Genomic DNA, 22,113 nt, shown 5'->3' on the forward strand with positions numbered 1-22,113 from the left:
ACATAACATATATAACAGGGGGATACAGATTACACACCTTATTAAATTAATATAGCCTAGATAGCTTACACAGAGAAAATAAATAAAAATAATAATTAAAAAACGATTTTTCCCAGTATAAGAGATGTTTTCATCTGTTTTAATTTTTAACATTTGTTTTAAGAGATTCATAGAAGATTTTTTAAATACAAAAAAAATTAAAGGCGTGCATACCCTATATAGTACATATAATGACATTTTCTGCAATGCTTTTCAAAACACAAGACAAAACATTCAGTATGTAACTTCTGTGGGTTTTAGCCTATATTGTGCTATTTTATTTATTTTTTGTCATTCTTTTCCTAGACACAGATTTTATACAATGAAACCTTTGGTTTTTATTGGCATTAACAACACTGTCAAAATACGGATAGTTTAAAAAGTTATTTATTTTTTCTGCACCAATGCACAACACAAACGTTTGCAATTCATAACCTCTGAGTTCAGAACTGAAAAAAAATTAACATTTATGATATATACATTGCATACATTTGTATTCTTTGTGTAAATAAATAACATCACAACATAAAATTAAAAATACACTCTAAAAACAAACGGTGGTAAACAGCACTAAAAGTGGTTCTTGGCCCGCAACCACAGAGAAACCACCTCAAGTGCCACACAGCACCGATAAAGCACCTGTATGTGTAGCACCGGTGTAAAACCATATTGTGCTATGTAGAACCATATGTGGTGCTATATGACCCCGTATGGTTCTTCAAAGGTGCTATATAGCACAAAAAATGTTTCCTCCACGACCACGAGCGAAGAACCACCTTCAGTGCCCCTTAGCAATGTTTGCCTTTAGAGTATACTACATACTGCACAAGTGCTATTTTTTTTACTGAAAATACAGTCTAAAATGACAACATTTCACAGAAAAATATTTTACTTTATAATATATAATACCAACTCTATGTAACTACTAACAACCCACTAAGATTAACAATGGACATTCAATATTAACATGATCACACACATCAGACCGGTCCGTGGCAGGTCAGAACTACTCTGAAACAACTCGCATTTAATTCTCCTAATCACTTTTGCTAGGACGAAACAATAATGTGCACTGGGGATATTGAAATGATCTTCTGTTGAGCTACACATAAACATCAATTGATTTCGTATTACAAACAATCCACAATGATGCCTGAATGGGTCCTAAGGAGCATTAAATGACCAGCATATCAAGTTGTCCTCGTATGTTTTATTTAGCTGACAAGTCTGATGTCACCCAGTGTTGATTAACTGTAACTGAGGCTAGTTAAGTACTTAACAATTATACTTTACTATAGTCTCAATAACTAACAATGTACCTAATACTTTACGCAGAGATGTAATGTATGGGTTGTGATGTGTTTGTGAGGTAAAGCTTGTTATGTGTTAAAACTGACAACAATCTGGTAGGATTACGAGGATGGTGAGGAAGACAATAATGTCACCAGATTCTAAAAGGAGAGAGAGAGATTGTTAGCGAAATGAATACACCAAGGAGTACATTTACTGTAAGTCTGTACTGAAAAGAGCTAACCTTATTTCTTGTTTTCCTCACTTATCATCTGCAGGAAGTTGGTCTTCAGGGGCCGCATTGGGATCCAGGAAGTCTGGGTGCTGCAGATGTTTCAGGTATTTAACGGGTATGATGGTGTGGGTGGAGCCTGTCAAAAAAATGTTTCTCATAAACATGACTTGATATGCTCCCCTCAACGAGGCAAATTCATAAAATGTTATGAGAAAAAATTGATTGATTCTGTAATAAAAAAAGAGAGTCATAGCATTGTACATAAAGGATGCTTTAGCAACACAACCCACCAATCAGAGCCTCCCATTTGCCGTTGGCCTGTGTGACCTCATAGACGCAGCGCATCTCACTGTAGGTCACGCCTCCAATGATAAAGACAATGATCCGTGGGCCGTTGCGTATCTCTCCTGGGCTCTTGTTCTTATGCCAGTTACCATATCGGGCACTGAACACAAAGTACAATTCCAAGTGCTCTATTTTCACGTACTAATATACTAAAAAAATATATAAGATAATCTTAAGAACATCCAAGTGCACCCATCCTTGCCATCTTGAAACACCATGAATATGAAGTGTGCTAAAAATGTATTTCAAAATGTATTTAGGTACCACTTGTAGTCAATTTGAACCCTTTGTATAAATAGTTTTTTTTAATACAGAGATAAGCACATTTTAGTTCATATTCATGGTGTCTCAAAATAGCACAGATAAGTACACTTAAATGTTCTTAAGATTATCTTTAGTAGTACTAAAAATAACTTTTAGTATATTATGTACAAAATTAGTGCACAAAAATCGAGCACTTTTCGTACGTTATGAGAGTGTACTTTTTCACCTGGGCACAGGGGTGTAGATGTCTATACCGTGGGTCCTACCTGGTAGCTGTGGTTGTTTTAGAGGAAGCTGTGCGTGTGGAGATGTAAGGGTACTGTTTTGGGTCCAGTTTGTCTTCAATGGCGTCCTATCATAATGTCACGAAATGAAGATTTAACATTAAACTATCTAAAGTGAGATGCAGACTCCAGATACAAGTCTTTGTACTGCTCACCTCTATGATGTCTTTAACCAGAGGAGTCCACCTGGAGAGCTGATACGTTTGCTCACTGATTCTTTCCTTGCGGTCAGCTTTCTTTCCCTTACGCGTGGTTACTTGCTGTGGATTGATATTTAAGAGCGAAACTGTGGTGTTGATATAATGCTGTACAGTAGTTGTGTTGTTCTCTAGGCTATTTCAGGTCTTAAAGGTACAGCATGTCCCCATGTTTCCAAATACATGGAAATATAGTCTTCCATGAAACACAAAAGTTGAATTTTTGAATAAATCCCTTTTTATTCTCTTTCATATATAATGAAATAAATAAGGACTGAGCAGTAATGACGGCCGGTGACTTCTTTCCCGAAGGTGCACGATGCGAAGCTCGTCACAACATGCATTTAGCCCATCATGTGTGTGGCTCGTCATGTCAAAATATGTGTTCGGCGCTTCATGTGAACCATGCGCATCATGCGTCTTGTCAAAATAAGTGCCTGCTGCACACGCATCTAAAGGGTTTATGATAAAAGAGATGTGCGCGTTTGCCAGATACTTGCTTAATCTCATGTGTAATCGGAGTTTAGTGTTAACTCTTTCCCCGCCATTGATGAGTTAACGCGTTAATTAAGAGAAAATGCTTGCCTGCCAATGACGAGTATTTCCGGCTTTCCGCAATACCACTATTACCGCTATTAAACTTCAGCAACTTATTAAACCCAGAAGTATCGCCCGCCTAGGGCAAACAGCTGTATGTCCATGTAAGTTTTGAGGATGGCCCTGCATCTGATCTCTATCAAAATTCCTTCAAAAAATTGAATTATCTCAGCTTTTTGCTCAAAATTTGTTGTTTTTAAAGAAACCTACCCATATTTGAGAGGTGATTAAAGAGAACTAATGAAGGTAGGATGAAAGTTTTTCTTTTTTTGAAAGCAGAGGGTCTATTCTTTCATTTGATATATTGTATGTTTATATATTTAAAGAAGAACATTTTCTGGAAGGCATTAAACTTCTGTAAAAATCATGAAAAATGCTGCCGCTGCCTGGCAACTTTAAAAAAAATGCTGGCAGGGAAAGAGTTAAGTGAGTGCCTTGCGAGTATTTTGTGAATGTGAGCGTCTCCTTTATCATATCTTTTTGACGAGTGTGCAACAGGCACGTATTTTGACAAGACGCATAACGCACATGGTTAACACGATGCAACGAACACATATTTTGAAATGATGAGCAACACACATGACACTCCGAACACATATTTTGAATTCGCGCCCCTCGGAAGAGAAGTCACCAGCTGCCACTGCTGTGCAGTCAAGCTTCAAAAATGCTAAAAAGGCCAAAATATTTTTAAAATAATTCATACGTATTTTACGACCTGGCTAATTCATAGGAATTCATACAAAGTGAATCGTACCTAAACGTACGTTTATAAGAAAAAAACTATATTGAAAGTCCAACCCGTAACCCCGCAGCTAACCTAAACGTCACAAGGTGAAAGTAAATCATACAAAAGTTACAAATGTGGGCGTGCGAATTAATATGAATTAATTACTTCATAAAACACGTACAAATTGCTACATTCATATTCCAAGTCTTCCAGGCTATGTCCACACGAAGCCGGTGCATTCCCTATCCGATCATTTTTTTTTCTTGCTCTAAAAAAATAATCCGTAAACACGAAACCACTGAAACCGACTGAAAGCGGTGTAGTATATATGCCGGACCAGTATGGGGCGCTGTAATTCTGCCACAGATATACACTATACACGGAGAAGAAGACTTTCAGCATGCGCATAACCAACGTATGGTGTGGTCCATTATCGCTTGTTGCTCACCACAATTGCATAGAAGCAATAGATTTTGCTGTAATAAAGCTAGTAGGCTTTAGTAGCTTCTGTAGCACGAACACAATCACATAATCCGCCGTTATTGTTGTTGCTGTTACGTGTGACGCTTCCGACACGTGATGTGATGACGTTTTCGCTTCACAAAATATACGGATTGTCTGTGCAGACGAAACCGCAAGGGTGTCGGTTTCAGATTTTTCCACTTTAGGACCTGGTTTCAAAAATAGCGGATTCAGTCTCCCAAAACGCCGGATCCGTGTGGATGAAACACCAATACGATAACAAATTTATACGTATGCAGTGATATGCGTCTCCGTGTGGACAGCCCCCCAGAATCATACGATAACGTTTTGTAAGAAATCATATGCTTTATCAACTATTTTCATGATACTTTTCGCCCTTATTGCCTGTATAAATCAAATTACTTCGTTATTGCAAAAAAATCTTGAAAATTCAACAAAATATTTTTGTAGTTCCAAGAATAAAACAAAAGCACATGTGGTTTGAGCTAATACATTGAATACATTAAAAGAAGAAACTGAAAGTGAAAAATTGTCATTTATGATAGATTTATGGCAGAAATCTTAAATAGCATGACTGCTTTAAAGGGTAGTTCACCCCAAATTGGTCTTAAAGGAATTGCTCACCCCAAAATGTAAATTCTTTCATCATTTACTTCAAACCTGTATGACTGTATGAGGATATTTTGAAAAACATTAGTAACCATACATGTACAACACTGGCCCATATTGACATCTGTTATTTGGACACAAAACCACTGAGACATTTCTCAAAATATCATCTTTTGTGTTCCACAAAAGAAAGGGTGAACAAAATGAGGATGAATAAATGATGGCAGTCTTTTTATTTTAGGGTGAACTATCCATTTAATGCTGTTTAGAGAATGGAGGGAAATATGTTTAGTGTTTACGGAACAGTTTGTAAGGAATCGCTCACCTCTGAGACGATGGGAATCCCCATATGGGCCATATTAGAGATGATATCACTGTCCTCTGGAGGGATCTGTGCATGCTGAAGGAGCTTACAGAGATTCTCCTCAGACACACCTGTTAGATAGAGAGAGCGAGTAAGAAATAATTACACACAATTATACGCTTTGAATGGGCTCTAAAACCTTCAAAGCTTCATATTGTGACAGTTTTGCTTACTGCTATGTGATATTAGTGTTTAATGACTGAATATATCAAACATTACACCTCCACACACTATAAGTCAGATAAATAATCCAAAACAATTTCAATTTACTGTAAGGTCTCCACACCGTTTTTAAGAAAGATGTAGAGCAGGATGATACGAATTTTGTCCATTATGGTGATATTGGCGTCCAGTAGGATGGGCACGATAGCTCTCATCGGGTCTTTGATCTTCTCACCCTCTGCATCTGTGCCCATGGCAAGATCCTACAGTATATCACAGCAGACAGACACTCTTAATACAGCCATGTGACATTTAGAGTAGATTGACCAATCGAAGATGAGCTTTACCTGTTCCACACGGCAAAGTTTGTCCACTGTGCCCTGGTAATGCTTCATACAGTCTTCGGCTAAGTGCAGGTGAGTGGAATACTGCAGTGAAAATAGACATGAGAATTACTATACATGTCTGCTAATGCAAAATAAGCACAAAATTGTATTAAACAGCATGTATACTGTAGTAAAGCATGACCAATTACTTAAAGGATACTCGACTCTGAAGACTTGTATGCTTTAATACTTTATATTTGCCTTCTACTATTAAAATCCATTGATAGAAAGAGATTAAATCTTTCATTACTTCAAAACAACCCAACACGTACTCATTTTAAGGTGTGGAGGCCACCATTATATTTCGTTCATAGTGCATTCTGGATCGATGATGTGTAATAGTTGTAGTACAGTTTACTACCATAGTTTTTCATGTGAGGATGTTTTAGTCCCCACCTTCTTACTTCTCAGATCTTTATTTTGATCATCTTTCATTTGTATGTTTTCTGTATTGTTCATCTTATATGTTTCTCTCTGGTTCATATTGAAAAGGCTGAATAATTTTTTTGTTTTTTTTACAGCATGCAGGTATTAAAGGATAAGTCAATTTTCTTAAAAAATCCAGATAATTTACTCACCACCATCTCATCCAAAATGTTGATGTCTTTCTTTGTTCAGTCAAGAAGAAATTATGTTTTTTGAGGAAAACATTCCAGGATTTTTCTCATTTTAATGGACATTAATGGTCCCCAACACTTAACAGTTTTAATGCAGTTTAAAATTGCAGTTTCAAAGGACTCTAAACGATCCCAAACGAGGCACAAGAGTCCCATCCAGCGAAACGACTGTCATTTTTGTCAAGAAAAATAAAAAATATGCACTTTTAAACCACAACTTTTCGTCTTCCTCCGGTCGTGTGACGTGCCAGCGCGACCTCACATTATTCGTTATCACGTCAAAAAGTCACGGATGACTAATGCAAAACTACGTTTACAAGTGTGGAGAAAGAGGACCATTCTGACATTGTTGTATGTCGAATGATACTAATGAATGTCTTTATGTCAGTTTATAGTTTAAAATGGTCCGCTAATGTGCGCTTCATATATGTAACACGTGACCTTTCGACGTCATTACGCAATTACGTGAGGTCGCGCTGGCTCGTCACACAGCCGGAGAAAGAAGAGAAGTTGTGGTTTAAAAGTGCATATTTTTTATTGTTCTTGACAAAAATGACAATCGTTTGGCTAGATAAGACTCTTATGCCCCGTTTGAGATTGTTTAGAGTCCTTTGAAACTCCGTTGAAACTTCAATTTTAAACTGCATTAAAACTGTTAATTGTGTTGGGGTCCATTAAAGTCCATTAAAATGAGAAAAATCCTGGAATGTTTTCCTCAAAAAACATAATTTCTTCTCGAAAGACATCAACATTTTGGATGACATGGTGGTGAGTAAATTATCTGGATTTGTTTTTTTTAAGAAAATGGACTAATCCTTTAAGACCACATACCGCCACCTACTGTCTGTGTGCATTTATAACTCTCATCTTCTGTTTTACATCATTTTACAACCACATTGCAGTACAAGCTTTACAGACAGCTTAAAGAGGTATTACAAATATCTTAATTATATTGAACGAATATACAATAAGTCCATAATCTAAGTACCTTGCTTAACTCCTTCTGGTACTGTGGCATCTTTTTAAGCATTTGAGAGAGCTCTTTCATAGTGGTCTGTAGGATATAAAATAGATAGTTAGTTACTGAAAAAGTCAAGTAGCAATTCAAGCAGTGATATGTCAGACACCTTCTCTCCTGTGCTCATCTTTTTGCTTGCAGAGAAATCCTTGAGTGATTTAGTCACAGCCCTGAGAGACAGAAATGGGGTTATTATATTGTTTTGCATAATGTACTTCTAAATATAGTTTTGTTTCTTTTTCGTTTTATAAATTTAGTTAGTACTTAGTTTCATTAGTTTATATTTTAATTGTTTTAATTTCTATTCTCTTTTATATTGTATTTCTGCTCATTATTTTATATTTGTCTTATAGACTTACGTGGACACCTCTGCTATGTGCTTATGTCTCAGGGTCATCCACAGGTCATCATCTTCATCCAAAAGGACCTCTTTCATACGAGTGTCACCCATTCCACTGGTCTCATACCTGACCAAAACACACAAACACACACCATAAATAACACTTACTAACTGCTAACTACATGTACAGTGTAAATTTATGATAGGTCGAAATAGTGACATCATAACAACCGAAGGTCGGTTCATATGATCTGAGAAAATAGTAAACTTCAAGATACTACAAACTGCTGGAGATAGGTTATTACTGGTAGACGTCATTCTCAATGGGCAGCAGGTCATAGGCCATGGCTTGAAATGTGAGCTCATGTAGAAGTGGTGAGACGGGGTCAAAACCTCGATCCAGAATCAATAACTGGGAGCGAGCTTTATCCGGTCCCTATGAAAGAGAGAAAGTGAAGGTGAAACAGAGAGAGAGACAAAGATGGAGCACAAAACAGTACAGCAAAGAATTAAAGTTAGACTAGTGAGACATTAAGGTCGCTGGTGCCAGGCTGAGGCAGTTTATTTTTATCTGAGACAAAATATTGTGCCATAAACTCAGACACACACACCTCTCCTAAAGTAGGGTCATCCGCTTTATAACCGTCCAGTTTATCTTGTAGCATCTGGGCCAGGATGGCGTTGTCTTTGTACTCTCTGTAATACACATCAACAGATAGTAAATCATTTTAACATTTGAAGACTCTTACTGAGGTCACTGTGGAGTCACAAACACATAATCGATCACTGATATGCAAATATCTGAAGTGACAATTGTGCATTGTGGTTTCCTACTGCTGTGTTGATTTACTATTCACAGATGGCTGTTTATGAAAGTCACATTACAGTAATGCATAAAAATTGCCACTTCGATCATTTTGTCAAATTTTACTTGACAGAAAAATCCACCAAGCACTCTTGGATGACACATGTACATATGTACATGTGTGTCAGGTGGATTTTTCTGTTAAAAATATGTTTTGTATTTAAAGAAGAATGTAAACTGCTTAAACACCCTCCGATGTCTTTTGAGTGTTGAAAACTAATATTGTATTGGACTGTAAGTTGGACAGTGACAGCCGGTGACTTCTTTTTTTGAGGGCGCATGATGTGAAGTTTCCCTTATGCAACAAAAATATACTGCAGTATATTGGAAAATATCATGTAATATATTAGGCAATATATTCCCATATATGGGATTTAATATTTATATTTCCCAATATATTGTAATATATGCATAGAAAATATCATGTAATATATTAGGCAGTATATTCCCATATATAGGATTTAATATGTATATTTTCCATTATATTGCAGTATATGAATAGACCATACATGTATATATTGATACAAAATATATTGTAACCAAGACCAAAAAGGGCACTATGTTTTTCCATGTAATAGTTTGTCTTTATATGATTTAATATACTGCAATATATGTAGGAGGAGGAAGAGGAGGAGGACGTGGTGAAAGAGGAGGAGGGAGAAGAAGGGCAAGGTGAAAAGCAGTCTCAGATGAAATTCAAGCCACTTTAGTTGACCATGTCCTGGTCCATGACTATGAGGGAGGCTGAGAAACGAGTAAAGCCTAATTTGAGTCGCTACACTGTTGCCTCCATCTTCAGAGCCTTCAGGGAAGAAAACAGATAGATGTACTTACAGTAAGATTGTTCTGTACAGTAACCTTAGTGTGCGTACACTGTTGGACTATGCTACTGGAATAAAGAAATGCATCAAATTGCATTCCATACAGATCAACATATCAGTAGATGAATGCAAGGGGTGGATCAGGCAAAAGGATTTTACCCTTGATGTTTGGCTAGGACCAATATAGTCTGTGATGTGGATGAGATTCTCTGGCCTGACCCAGAACTGAGACTGGATGTTGAGGCGAAATAATAAAAAACATTACAGTTGTGCTGTGTATAGCACATGAATGAATAAAACATTTTATTAGCAAATGCATACATTGATTGTGTCTTTTTGGTCATGTGAAAAGGTTTTTGGGGGAGAGAACCACAAGCAACTTACCAGTTTTGGATATATTGTTTTGAATTGATTGCACTAGTGTGTAATACTATGTTGTAGGGTGTGTGTTTTATAAAGCTTGTGTGTGTTGTCTGAGGGAAAAGTTTGGTATTTCAGTAAGACTGAATGGTTTTGAGTGTAGAGCTTCATTTTGACCTGAAAATATGATGTTTGGAGTATTGTGTGAGACTTTATGGAATTGTCTTTACTGTTTTGAGAATATGAGGCATAGTTTCAAGAATTGTGTAAAAATGTTAGGTATAATGAAGATGTAAATTTTGCAGTAATTGTTGAACTGTAGAATAGTGGGTTAAGCAAAGGACATTGTATAGAAGTGTTGCACACTTCTTGCACAAAGCAGGCTTTCAAAAAAAGTCAGCAAAAAATGGGGGGCCTGTGCCCCAGTAGATCTTTATATCTAGCAATGCCCATGAATATATGCATGTGCTATGTATGTATGTATGTATGTATGTATGTATGTATGTATGTATGATTTAACAATTTATACTTTCCAAATAAACAACTGCACCATATGCATGCATGTGCATGGGATGTAGCCTAAAGAAAATAATGAAGACAAAAATCTGCATTACACAAATAACAGTTTTATTGAAACCGCAAAGACCTTCCTTTCATTTTCTACGTTTGTCAGTACTCTACTCAGCACCGTCTGCTTCAACCAGAATGCGTGCCAAAGGCGACGGAGCATAATGCTTGAGTAGGAAGCTGAGATTCAGGCGTGAGGAGAGGGCAGGACACATAAGAGACACTAACAACAAGGAGGCTGAAAGGTCCTGACCTATAGTCCTAACTCATACTCCTAATCAGTAGGTGGCGGTACTGCACCTAAAAGTTGTTTGCTAACCACCAGTAAAACTCGAGAAGGAGACTGATCGTTGGCATGCTCTCAACCCAGGGAAACTTCAAGCTTTACAAGGTAAATAGTTTTCAGAGGTGGTGCTTTCCAGTTTTGATTGCATCTCTTCCAGGAGAGATTTTTTGTAAACCAGAGGGGAAGGAATGAGAAGGGAGAGAGTAATCATTGTTGTTTTGTTCCACAGATGCTGTTTAAAACGGCCAAAGCTGATGTTAGAAAATCCATCAACAGTAGAATATGCGAGCTAAGACACCAGGTGAAGTGCAAAAGCATGGGTATAAGTCATTTAAATCAGTGAAGAGCCAAGATGGACTCCTAGACAGGATAAAGGCCTGTTATTTTGGCAATTTATTTCTTTGCTTTTCCACGTTGCCAAAGCTCCTTGAAAGTTTGTTTATTATTTATTTATCTATTTTTGTCTGTGCATTTTGTTTATATTGTATTTTTAACTGTATAACGGCACTGCTGAAAGTTTTAAATAAATAGACATTGGTAATTTAAATTGCTTTAATTTGTATTTTGTATATTTTCTGTTTAATGTCACTCTTGTAACATGTAATTTATGTAAATGTAATGCAAGACATTTATGTAATGTAAAGCAAATCACATTGTCTGGCCATGTGCAAAACCTCTTGTGGTTGTAATAGGTCTGTTTAGCTCTCTACCTCAAATTGGTTTTAGTATGTGTGCCTGATTAAAAGAAAATAAAGGTGGCTTTTGATAGATTATCCATTAGTCTGTGTTAATATGTGGTATAAATGTGTGTAAATATTTTATGTATATATTTCTATATAATTTTACATGTTATTTAAAATATATTCAACCATATAGTAAACATACATGTGCCACTATATCTGTACATATATTGTTAATACATTTTTGCGTATCAATCGGAATACAATATGGCGGATATTTATAAATATAATATTTACATATTTTTTAGATATATATAAACACATATATTATATTCACGTGCAATATATTAAAAGCGACAATTATTTATATTTATCAATATACTCCAATAAATTACATATATATAGAATATATATATCAACATATTACTCATGTATTTTACAATATACTGCAATATATTGCATACATTTAAAATATATGTATCAACATATTACTCCATATATTGCCAATATATACTGCAATATATTACATACATTTAGAATATATTTATCAACATATTACTCCATATATTGCCAATATATACTGCAATATATTACATACATTTAGAATATATTTATCAACATATCACTCTATATATTGCCAATATATACTGCAATATATTACATGCATATAGAATATATGTATCAATATATTACATACATTTAGAATATATGTATCAACATATTACTTCATATATTGCCAATATATACTGCAATATATTACATGCATATAGAATATATGTATCAACATATTACTCCATATATTTCCAATATATACTGCAATATATTACATACATTTAGAATATATTTATCAACATATCACTCTATATATTGCCAATATATACTGCAATATATTACATGCATATAGAATATATGTATCAATATATTACATACATTTAGAATATATGTATCAACATATTACTCCATATATTGCCAATATATACTGCAATCTATTACATACATTTAGAATATATGTATCAATATATTACATACATTTAAAATATATGTATCAACATATTACTATATTGCCAATATTTACTTCAATATATTACATACATTTAGAATGTATGTATCAATATATTACTTCATATATTTCAAATATATTATGGGATATATTAAATAGTATAATGAGATGTATTTACTCAGTATATGAAAACGGCAATAATTGCAGTATTGTATAATATATTGCAATATATCACTTACATATATATAATATATTCTTATATAATATATCATGATATATATTACTATGTAAATTTCACAATATATGGAGACACATTAAATATATTGTCATGTAATATATTGAGAAATATATTTTTGTTGCATAAGGGTTGTCACAACATGTATGTAGCCCATCATGTATGTGGTTCGTAATTTCAAAATATGTGTTCTGTGCTTTGAGAGATCGTGCCAAAATAAGTGCCTGCTGCAGACCCGTCTAAAGGGTTTATGAAAAGAGACACTCGCATTTGCCAGATACTCGCATAATCTCATGCGTAATCAGAGTTTACTGTTAAGGGATTGTCTTGCGTGTAATGTGTAAACGTGAGCGTCTCTTTTATCATAAACGGTTTTGACACAGGCACATATTTTGACAAAACACATAATGCACACAGGATCTCTCGACACGCAGGACACATATTTTGGAAAAGGGAACCACACACATGATACTCCGAACACTTATTTTGAATTAGAGCATCCTCAGATGAGGAGTCACGAGCCGCAACTGGTGTACGATATAGACACAAATTGCTGTCGTGTTTCACTGTAAAGTATAAAACGTACTTCGTAATCACATCGAAAGGTCACGAGTTACATATGTGAAATGCACACTTGCCGACCATTTTAAACAATAAACTGACACAAAGACATTAATTAGTATCATTCCACATACAACAATGTCGGAACGGTCTTCTTTCTCCACATTTGTAAACACTGGATGGTAGTTTCGCATACGTCATGCGTGACCTTTCGGCTTATGTAATACTAAGGTCACTCAAACGCGTTACACAGCTAGTGCAAGAGGAAAAGTTGTGTTTCAAAAGTAGGGGAGAGCGGGGCTTTTTGGCTTTGGTTCGATCATTCAAAAAATAGTTAAGTTGGAAAACGCTCGACAGATGCTGGCTGCCTGCTTTTTTTCTGCCAACTGACAGCTTTCTTCAGCTGAGCGCTTTGGTTGCTGTGATACTTCTGCTGTTTATCAGTTGTTGTACAATGCGCCGGTTGGTTGTTGTGTATTTGTCCGGACCCTCCTCCACTGTGATTGGACGGCCCTGAGAACTGAGATTGACGAGCTGAGCTTTTCACCTAAAGCTGAATATTTTGCAGCTCTTGGCTTTCAGCGCGGAAAAAAAATGCCAGAAAACACAGCTCTTCCATTGGAAACAATTAAAAACATACGCCGGCGTAAAATCTTTGGTGTGCACGCCCCCTTACCTGATTTCCTTATTTTTGAGTTAACTAATATTTTGAAGTTGAATTAAAGGAATAGTCTACTCATTTTCAATATTAAAATATGTTATTACCTTAACTAAGAATTGTTGATACATCCCTCTATCATCCGTGTGCGTGCACGTAAGCGCTGGAGCGCGCTGGACACTTCGATAGCATTTAGCTTAGCCCCATTCATTCAATGGTACCATTCAGAGATAAAGTTAGAAGTGACCAAACACATCAACGTTTTTCCTATTTAAGACGAGTAGTTATACGAGCAAGTTTGGTGGTACAAAATAAAATGTAGCGCTTTCTAAGCGGATTTAAAAGAGGAACTATATTTTATGGCTTAATAGCACTTTTGGGAGTACTTCGACTCGCCTGAAAAAAAGTCCGCTCCCCTTCTCCCTCTCATAATGGGAGAGGGAGGGTGTTACTGCGCCGAGTCGAAGTACTCCCAAAGGTGCTATTACACCATAAAATATAGTTCCTCTTTTAAATCCGCTTAGAAAAGCGCTACGTTTTATTTTGTACCACCAAACTTGCTCATATAACTACTCGTCTTAAATAGGAAAAACGTTGATGTGTTTGGTCACTTCTAACTTTATCTCTGATTGGTACCATTGAATGAATGGGGCTATGCTAAATGCTATCGAAGCGTTGCAGCACGCTCCAGCGCTTACGTGCACGCACACAGATGATAGAGGGATGTATCAACAATTCTTAGTTAAGGTAATAACATATTTTAATATTGAAAATGAGTAGACTATTCCTTTAACTCCAAATTTTAAGGCAACCAGGTAACTTACAAAGTTGAACCAACAAATCTTTTTTTATAGTGTGAGAATGAGAGGGGTCTCACCCTCTGTATCTAACAGCAGGGTACTCCTTCAGTGTAGAGCAGAGGGTGGCTATCTGTTCGGCTAAACGCTCCAACACCTGGTTCTTCACATCTGCTTTAAACGGGCTGTAGAAGTCCTGGAAGGCATCTGGTCGGTCCACTGAGAACACCTAACATGAGAACAGCAAAGCAGGACTTTTAGTACACAGTGTTTGTGATTCACAAATCTTCATAAATTTTTTATTTTAGTCATCTAAAAAAATTTTTAGTCATCAAAGACTTCAAGAAACTGGGAAACAGTGGTCACCTTTAAAGCAAGTATTGAGACTTGGGGAAAGGACGATAACAACGTAGCTGTATCAAGATGGAAAACCCCGAAAGATTATGGTGGTCAAAGTGGACTTTATTTATTTGTCAAGTAAAATCACATTCTGTTGAATTTTACTTATCAGATAAATTATTTTTATTCTCTTAGATGACATATATGGACATTTGTGACAGTAGTCCAGCACCAAATAACTGTACAGTATGTTACTGTAAACATCAAAATCCATTTTGGCTGTATCACACAGTGTTTTTCGGCTGGACAGCAGATGCTGGAAATGTGTCACATCACATCTGGTTAAGACAGGGACAGTTCATGTAATGAACCTGTACACAGATCTCAGTAGAAGTAACAGTAAGCGTGAAAGGCTGTATCCCATAATCCTCTTTCACAATAGTGATTCATCAATAGCTTTGTCTCCCTTTGCATTTATGTCCTGTGTTCAATACAGTGTGCATGTCTGGCATAATATGCTTTTTAATCTATAATCCATATCAGTGTCGTAGGCCCATCCAACACACTAGTCTGAACAAATAACTGCCCCATCTGTGACATAAACATAACCCAGTCAATAACAAATCCAGGTCATCTCTCATTGGCTGCCTGGTGACTCCTTGATGAGACATTAACCACTGGGAAGTAGGATTAAGGTTGCAAAAGGGAGGGCCGAAGCAGGATTAATTATAGAGGATTGAAGGCACAGTGAGGTCCTGACCAAAGCTTCTCTCGAATTTTCCATCATGATACAACTAAAGCTCATGCATTCCCCCACCCATCCCCCATATCTCAATACTTAATTCTAAGCATAAACCCCCTCTGCCTGTCCCAGGTCCAGAGAGGTCAAATAGTCCAGACTCTTACCTGTGACTCATAGGGCAAAAAAGCTATGTTTATTTCAGTCAGTGTCTTTATGATTTTGGAGGCACGGGATTTACTTATTAAGTTGAACAAAGAGTCTGGGATTGCTGTGGAATCAAGCATAAAAACAGACTGAGTGAGAAACACACAAATTTGTTAAAATACACACTCATGGAGACCTAAATTAAACCCCTTACCATCTGTGAAGAAAACATGGGCCCCTCTGTATATGGGATTACGGGGGTCTCTGAAGTCATTGATGAGTCCCTCAACCGACTGTTGAAAATAAAATCACACTGCATATAAAACATAATGTCATACCTAAAACATGTTGCTAATCATATAAAGGCTCAGACTAACTAACACTAACTAGATACCAACTTTGGTCGAACTTTCGCTGTGTCCAAAATCACATAAGTTCTATATAGTAGGCTGTGTGTGGGTGCAGTATGAATACATTTCGGACATATTGCATCCCCAATGTTTTCATCGTCATGTGACCCATATGAATTTTAACCTACGATGTAATCAGAAAAACCACGACCATAATTTACGTATGTTTAATATATACAATATCATCATGAGGATTACATTTCTTGGTACTTAAAGATCCGTGCGGTTCATAGATTTACATTTTTTCTATTATGTTGGCTTAACAAAGCCAACATACTGTCTTTAATCTAAGATTCTGATCCCCAAAATTTGCTTACAGAGGTATTAAGCCACGCCCCTAGCAACCACATATGAGCACCCTAGCAACCCAAAATTCAAACGGTTATATCTTCAAATCTGAATGTCTTGGAGACATGGGGTGTTGGTTTATATCATTCATGTTGGCAAGTAGCATATGGAGTATCATCAATGGCCACTCCCTAGCAACCAAATACATTACCCTAGCAACGGAAAAAAACTAAGCCTTATATCTCTGCATCAGAACATCGCAGAGACACAGCGGTTGGAATGTTTTACTTGTGACTTGGGGTATAATCACTAGTGGATGGAAATATTCTCCCTAGCAACCAAATACAGTACTCTAGCAACAGAATAAGCAAAGCCTTATATCTCTGCATCAGAACATTGTAGAGACACGGGGGTTGGGCCGTTTTACTTGTGGCTTGAAGTATGGAAATATTCTCCCTAGCAACCAAATACAGTACTCTAGCAACGGAATAAACAAAGCCTTATATCTCTGCATCAGAACATTGTAGAGACACGGGGGTTGGGCTGTTTTAATTGTGGCTTGGATTATAATCACTAGTGGACGCCAATTTACTCCCTAGCAACCAAATACAGTACCCTAGCAATGGAATAAACAAAGCCTATGTTATGCTTCATGCTAAATCATGCTAGCTTCATGGTAAATCATGCTAACTAGCTTCATGCTAAATCATGCTTACAGCCAGGTAGACTATTAAACAAAACTTCTGTCAAAGTAAACAGTATTAAAGTTCAGGCCAGGCTTTGTCAAGTGAATATAAAGTTTGTCTACAAACTTTAGCATCTAGTTGTATTCACTGTTTAAAATTTGGTGGCTCCTCAGCTTGCGTGGCTCGCCTAAAAATCTAGTCATAAGTAGTAGGTCTTTCGGGTACATTTCACTTACTGTTTCTCAGTTGCTATGAATTAAGACATACCAGTCATCCCGCATAATGATTTTCGTCTACTGTATAGTATAGAAGTAGGCGATTTCGGACAGTGTTTTTATTTCTTGTTAGTTTAAATTATGATTAACGTGGCAAACTAGTTTGTATAGCACTTCATAGTATCTTATCCAACACTCTTTAATAAAAAATATATATGTGATTGCATGGGAAATAATTTATTTCAACTATTGCATTTCTATAGTGTATATCATGGGTCAAAGCAAATTCTTACTGTATGTATGCTGGAAAACGGCACAAACGCTTTTACATGTATATACAACAGAAAATATGTGAGTAGACAGAAAGTAACCTCATCAGATGGAGTGAGGAGATATATTGCCTCCATGGTAGGAAGAGGCTCACGGTGCTTGGTTATGTCCTCAACAACTGGAGAAATAAAAGTTCAAGTTAGAACAATGTGTAAAACGTGAACCAATTTAATATTTTATAGTAGCTATATGTTAGCAATAACGTATGTATAAGTGGCTGTGCTATATCGTGGACTAAGTCACGGCTAAAGGGCCGTTTTAAAGCAAATATTTGCTATAGTTGAGTTGAAAATGTTCACGATACAGCACTAACCTTGAGTACTTTATTGCTTTTAAAAAAGCAATAAACCATACAAATATTAAACCAAATTTTTTTTACATATGTTTAGCGACGTGATACACAGAATCACTAGGTGCAGAGGGGTTTTAAATGTAAATAAAACACAGCTCAGAATCATGGACTGGAACTAACCGTTTTATAAAGTATATAATGTTATGTGCATTTGTGTCTGCAGTGTTTGTACATGAGCATAACTCACTTGTGATTCCTTCAGACATTATGTCAGTCATTTTACAGCATGATGAGACCATTCGCATGCTAAGTTTGTCCACCACCAAAACCTGAGAAAGAACAGCATTCATTATCTATAAATACCTGCTGTAAAGTCCAGCATACCTGTTTACAAGTTTTTGTTGTGTGTTGAATGCTGGTGTGCTGCCTAAGTACCCAGCAAAACCTCTAGTCACCTACACCATCTTAGTTAAAACTAGCACTGGCCAGCATAAACCAGGATAAAAGTAGCTTTTTCAACAAGAATGGGGTTTAACCCAGCATTGGGTTTGAAAAGGTAAGGAACAAACCCAGCCATTGGGTTAAATGAACCCATAAAATGTTTATATTTGACCCAACAATGGGTTAAAACAACCCAGCATAGGTTACATCACAACCCAATTACACTCCCTTTTTGACCCAAGTGTGGGTTGAGAATAACCCAGTATTTTAAGAGTGTAGATTCTCTTCATAATAAAAACATTGTGTTTTGACACATAACAACACATTTGCAATATTTTTATTAATATTTAACAGTATGCAGAGGTGAGAATAATACCTTCCACTCTCCCTTCTTTTTCACCTTCCTAATGACATCGTTCATGACCTCTAAGGGATGAAAATACAACATTAAAAAACAACATATTTTAATAGAAATCAAAGATATACAGTATACACTCTGCAAAATGGTTTGCAAGTTTCACAGTCAGGTGTGTCTGGTTTTCTATTTTTAGAGGATTTTTTGGGGAGCGTCTGGGAGAAAGTTAAGCTAGTCCAACTGAATTCATCTAAGACCATCTAAGCATTTTAGAGATTAACCAAGTCTGACATGTCAATGTGAAGTGCTCAGAAGTTTTTTAACCTTAATAAATGTGCAGGTAGTGTAGTTGGGTGTCAAGAGTGTGAGAAAGGCACACATGAGTGATGGGAGCATGTCTAGCACACTCTAAATATATCTGAAAGGTGTATTTAACAATGCATAAATATACATTTAAATAAACTTTATCACACACGCACGCACGCACGCACGCACGCACACACACACACACACACACACACACACACACACACACACACACACACACACACACACACACACACACACACACACACACACAAATGGTCCAGTATGACAACTATACTTAATCCAGAGTTTGTTAAAGCCAACAGGCAGAGGTGAATCTGAATACAGATGCATAAGAGCAGCATTATACTCACTACAGAGACTACAGAAAAATACGGTACCATCCTTAAATGTGTTACAGGATATTTTTCTACATGTTAGTGAATGGTCAAAAAAAAAAAACTACTGTCCAAATTTTGTTCAGAAATGCATAACTTTAAATGTAGGTTATAATAGATATAATAGATAGATAATAATAGATATTTCTCTCTGATGAGAGGGACATAGCAATCACAGGTCTAATCTCCTCTCAATCCTCTTACACTACCAGCCTCTCTATTTTTACTCTCCATCTCTATCTGTCATTCCACCTCTTTGTCATTCTTTTCTCTGTCTTGTCTTCTTTTTTCTGCAAATTTCTGTGTCTTTCTTCATACTGTGCATGTCACAGGATATGGAAGCACCTATAATCATTTTACCTTTACATTTATGCATTTGGCAGACACTTTAATGCAAAGCGACTTACAGTGAATTACAAGCTACACATTTTTTATCAGTATTTGTGTTCCAAAAATACTGACTTTCTACCAGTCTACCACTGAGCAATACAGGAACAGGAATTTTACCACCTTTCTTAAATTTCTATTGAATCAAGAGATCCCAAATGTAATAGCTTACTGCTGTAATATAACACATTTCACAGCTATCATCTATGCTGGATCTGTCAGTTCTAACACTCAAGAGGTGTTGCTGAATTAAAATAAACTTGTGATGAACATCATAGGGCACTACTGAAACTGTGGAACAACCAACATAAACCTACAGTTTAAAAAGTAAGAAGTCTTCACAAATGTTATTGCTGACACTTTATGGGTTATGGTCCATATCAAATACTTCAGGTAAGTCTATCCTCCACTGACACTTTGTAGGAAATCCATACTGATTATCAGTAGCGGCCGTTTACTTCTTTTTTCGAGGGCGCACGATGCGAAGTTTGTCACAACATGTATGTGTGTGGTTCGTAAAGAAAGACATTTCTCACCAAATATGCATCTTGATATATTATGCTAGGATGTGTCAATAATAATGTCCCAATCCTACTCAGCCAGGGATATGTACTGCCTCACACTTGCCAAAGTCACTCACACCTGATAATTGGTGGGGTTTTTCTCAGATTGTGATGCTTTAATCAACACCTGCACTATATAAGGCAGTATAAACAATAGGAGAGAATGACACAAGACAGATGGGAAGAACTGAGGGTTTGATGTGATAAAAGAGACTATTGCCAAAATGACTTCATTTAAGAAATGTCAAAAAATTAACATATTAAAGTTACTTTTTGAGGAAATTAACTATGCAATAATTTATATTTCCATATACTGTATATAAAAATGCATAAAACACTAAATTATTACCAAAAATTAAGAGATACTTAAAAGTATGCTAATGTGTCAGACAAAAACACACCAGTTGTACATACGATTAAACAACAGCCGTAGAGACCCTTAATCCCAGTGGACTACACGGATTAGAGGGTGTATCTCCCAAATGCTTGTTTGCTTTTACTAACAACAGAAACATTAATTTTGATTTAAATAAATACATACTCCTGTACATGCATAATATTACGTCACGACCTGAGGTTTTTGCGCGAGAAACTGTTGACTGAAAAATAAACAAGATGTAAAATGTAATTCTGTGTGATGTATTTCAATTTTAATCAAAGTAAACTTAATGACTGACTATATTTTGAGTATATGTAACCTATATAAATTTAAAACATCCAGGTAAAATAATAATAATATTTAAACAGAGCACCTACAGACGCAACTAGTTCTATTCACGTTATGTTAAAATGTCAACAAATCAAAATGAGTCGTTTACACAGAGCAAATTCAAATATATTTAACAACTTTTAACCACACAATTCTTACTTTCTCCGACAATCGCCTTGAGTCCGAGAGATGCCATTCTGTATCCTGCTCTTTCTTTCTCCTCCTGGCCAACAATATGTGAGGCGCGCCCTCAACAGTGTGTGTGCGCGCTAGTAGGGATGTGCTGCTTGCGTCGATCGTAATCTCGCAACACGCCTCCACAGGACCTCTGTTGTTCACAAAGACAACATGTCTGTTAACAAAAGTAACGATATGTCTGTACAAACAATACACTCATTTTTAGACAATGCCTATTTTTTATTAAGAGATTTAAATTTACCCAGACCCAGATTTTACTGATAATGCCATTGCTTTTTGTATTGCACACACACATGTTCAGCATGAAAACAAATTAGTAGCGAGAGAATTTATATCTTAAAAAATATATATAATTTGTGCGATGACGGCATAGCAATAACGTAGAGGTAATAAAGGAATAAAACCACTAGATGGCGACAAAAACCTTGCTGTCTTTGTGTTGCAAGAGACGCTAGACCACCTGATGCAAGTGTGGCCTCAGAAACTTTAACATGAACATTCAAATAGTAAAATTCTAGATGTG

At 36.2% G+C, this 22,113-nt stretch overlaps 1 protein-coding gene across 2 annotated transcripts; it reads right to left on the reverse strand.

Annotated features, from left to right (window-relative positions):
• Positions 1-408: 408 nt before the first annotated feature.
• Positions 409-21,709, reverse strand: stxbp1b (syntaxin binding protein 1b). 2 transcript variants are annotated; one of them, XM_055199268.2, is made up of 20 exons: positions 21,552-21,709; positions 19,051-19,100; positions 18,481-18,562; positions 17,983-18,059; positions 16,227-16,305; positions 16,033-16,136; positions 14,868-15,016; positions 8,569-8,653; positions 8,263-8,393; positions 7,977-8,084; positions 7,727-7,787; positions 7,588-7,653; positions 5,944-6,024; positions 5,721-5,859; positions 5,396-5,505; positions 2,613-2,717; positions 2,440-2,525; positions 1,855-2,009; positions 1,574-1,700; positions 409-1,490 (listed from the first exon to the last, which is right to left on the reverse strand). In XM_055199268.2, the coding sequence occupies exons 1-19, from the start codon at positions 21,586-21,588 to the stop codon at positions 1,591-1,593; spliced, it is 1,815 nt and encodes a 604-aa protein (XP_055055243.1). In that variant the 5' UTR covers positions 21,589-21,709; the 3' UTR covers positions 409-1,490; positions 1,574-1,590. The 2 variants fall into 2 exon arrangements, with proteins under 2 accessions (XP_055055243.1, XP_055055244.1); XM_055199269.2 differs by lacking the exon at positions 21,552-21,709 and adding an exon at positions 21,098-21,198.
• Between the last annotated feature and the right edge of the window lie 404 nt (positions 21,710-22,113).

This window comes from Misgurnus anguillicaudatus, chromosome 22 (assembly GCF_027580225.2).
Source record: "Misgurnus anguillicaudatus chromosome 22, ASM2758022v2, whole genome shotgun sequence".
NCBI classification, from domain to species: domain Eukaryota; kingdom Metazoa; phylum Chordata; class Actinopteri; order Cypriniformes; family Cobitidae; genus Misgurnus; species Misgurnus anguillicaudatus.

Coding starts and splice junctions, on each gene's coding strand:
- stxbp1b (XM_055199268.2), bottom strand. CDS start 21,588: ATGGCATCTCTCGGACTCAAGGCGATTGTCGGAGAAA. Junction 8,654..14,867: donor CCTGCTGTTAGATACAGAGG/GTGAGACCCCTC, acceptor TGTGTATTACAG/AGAGTACAAAGACAACGCCA. Junction 5,860..5,943: donor AACTTTGCCGTGTGGAACAG/GTAAAGCTCATC, acceptor GATATACTGTAG/GATCTTGCCATGGGCACAGA.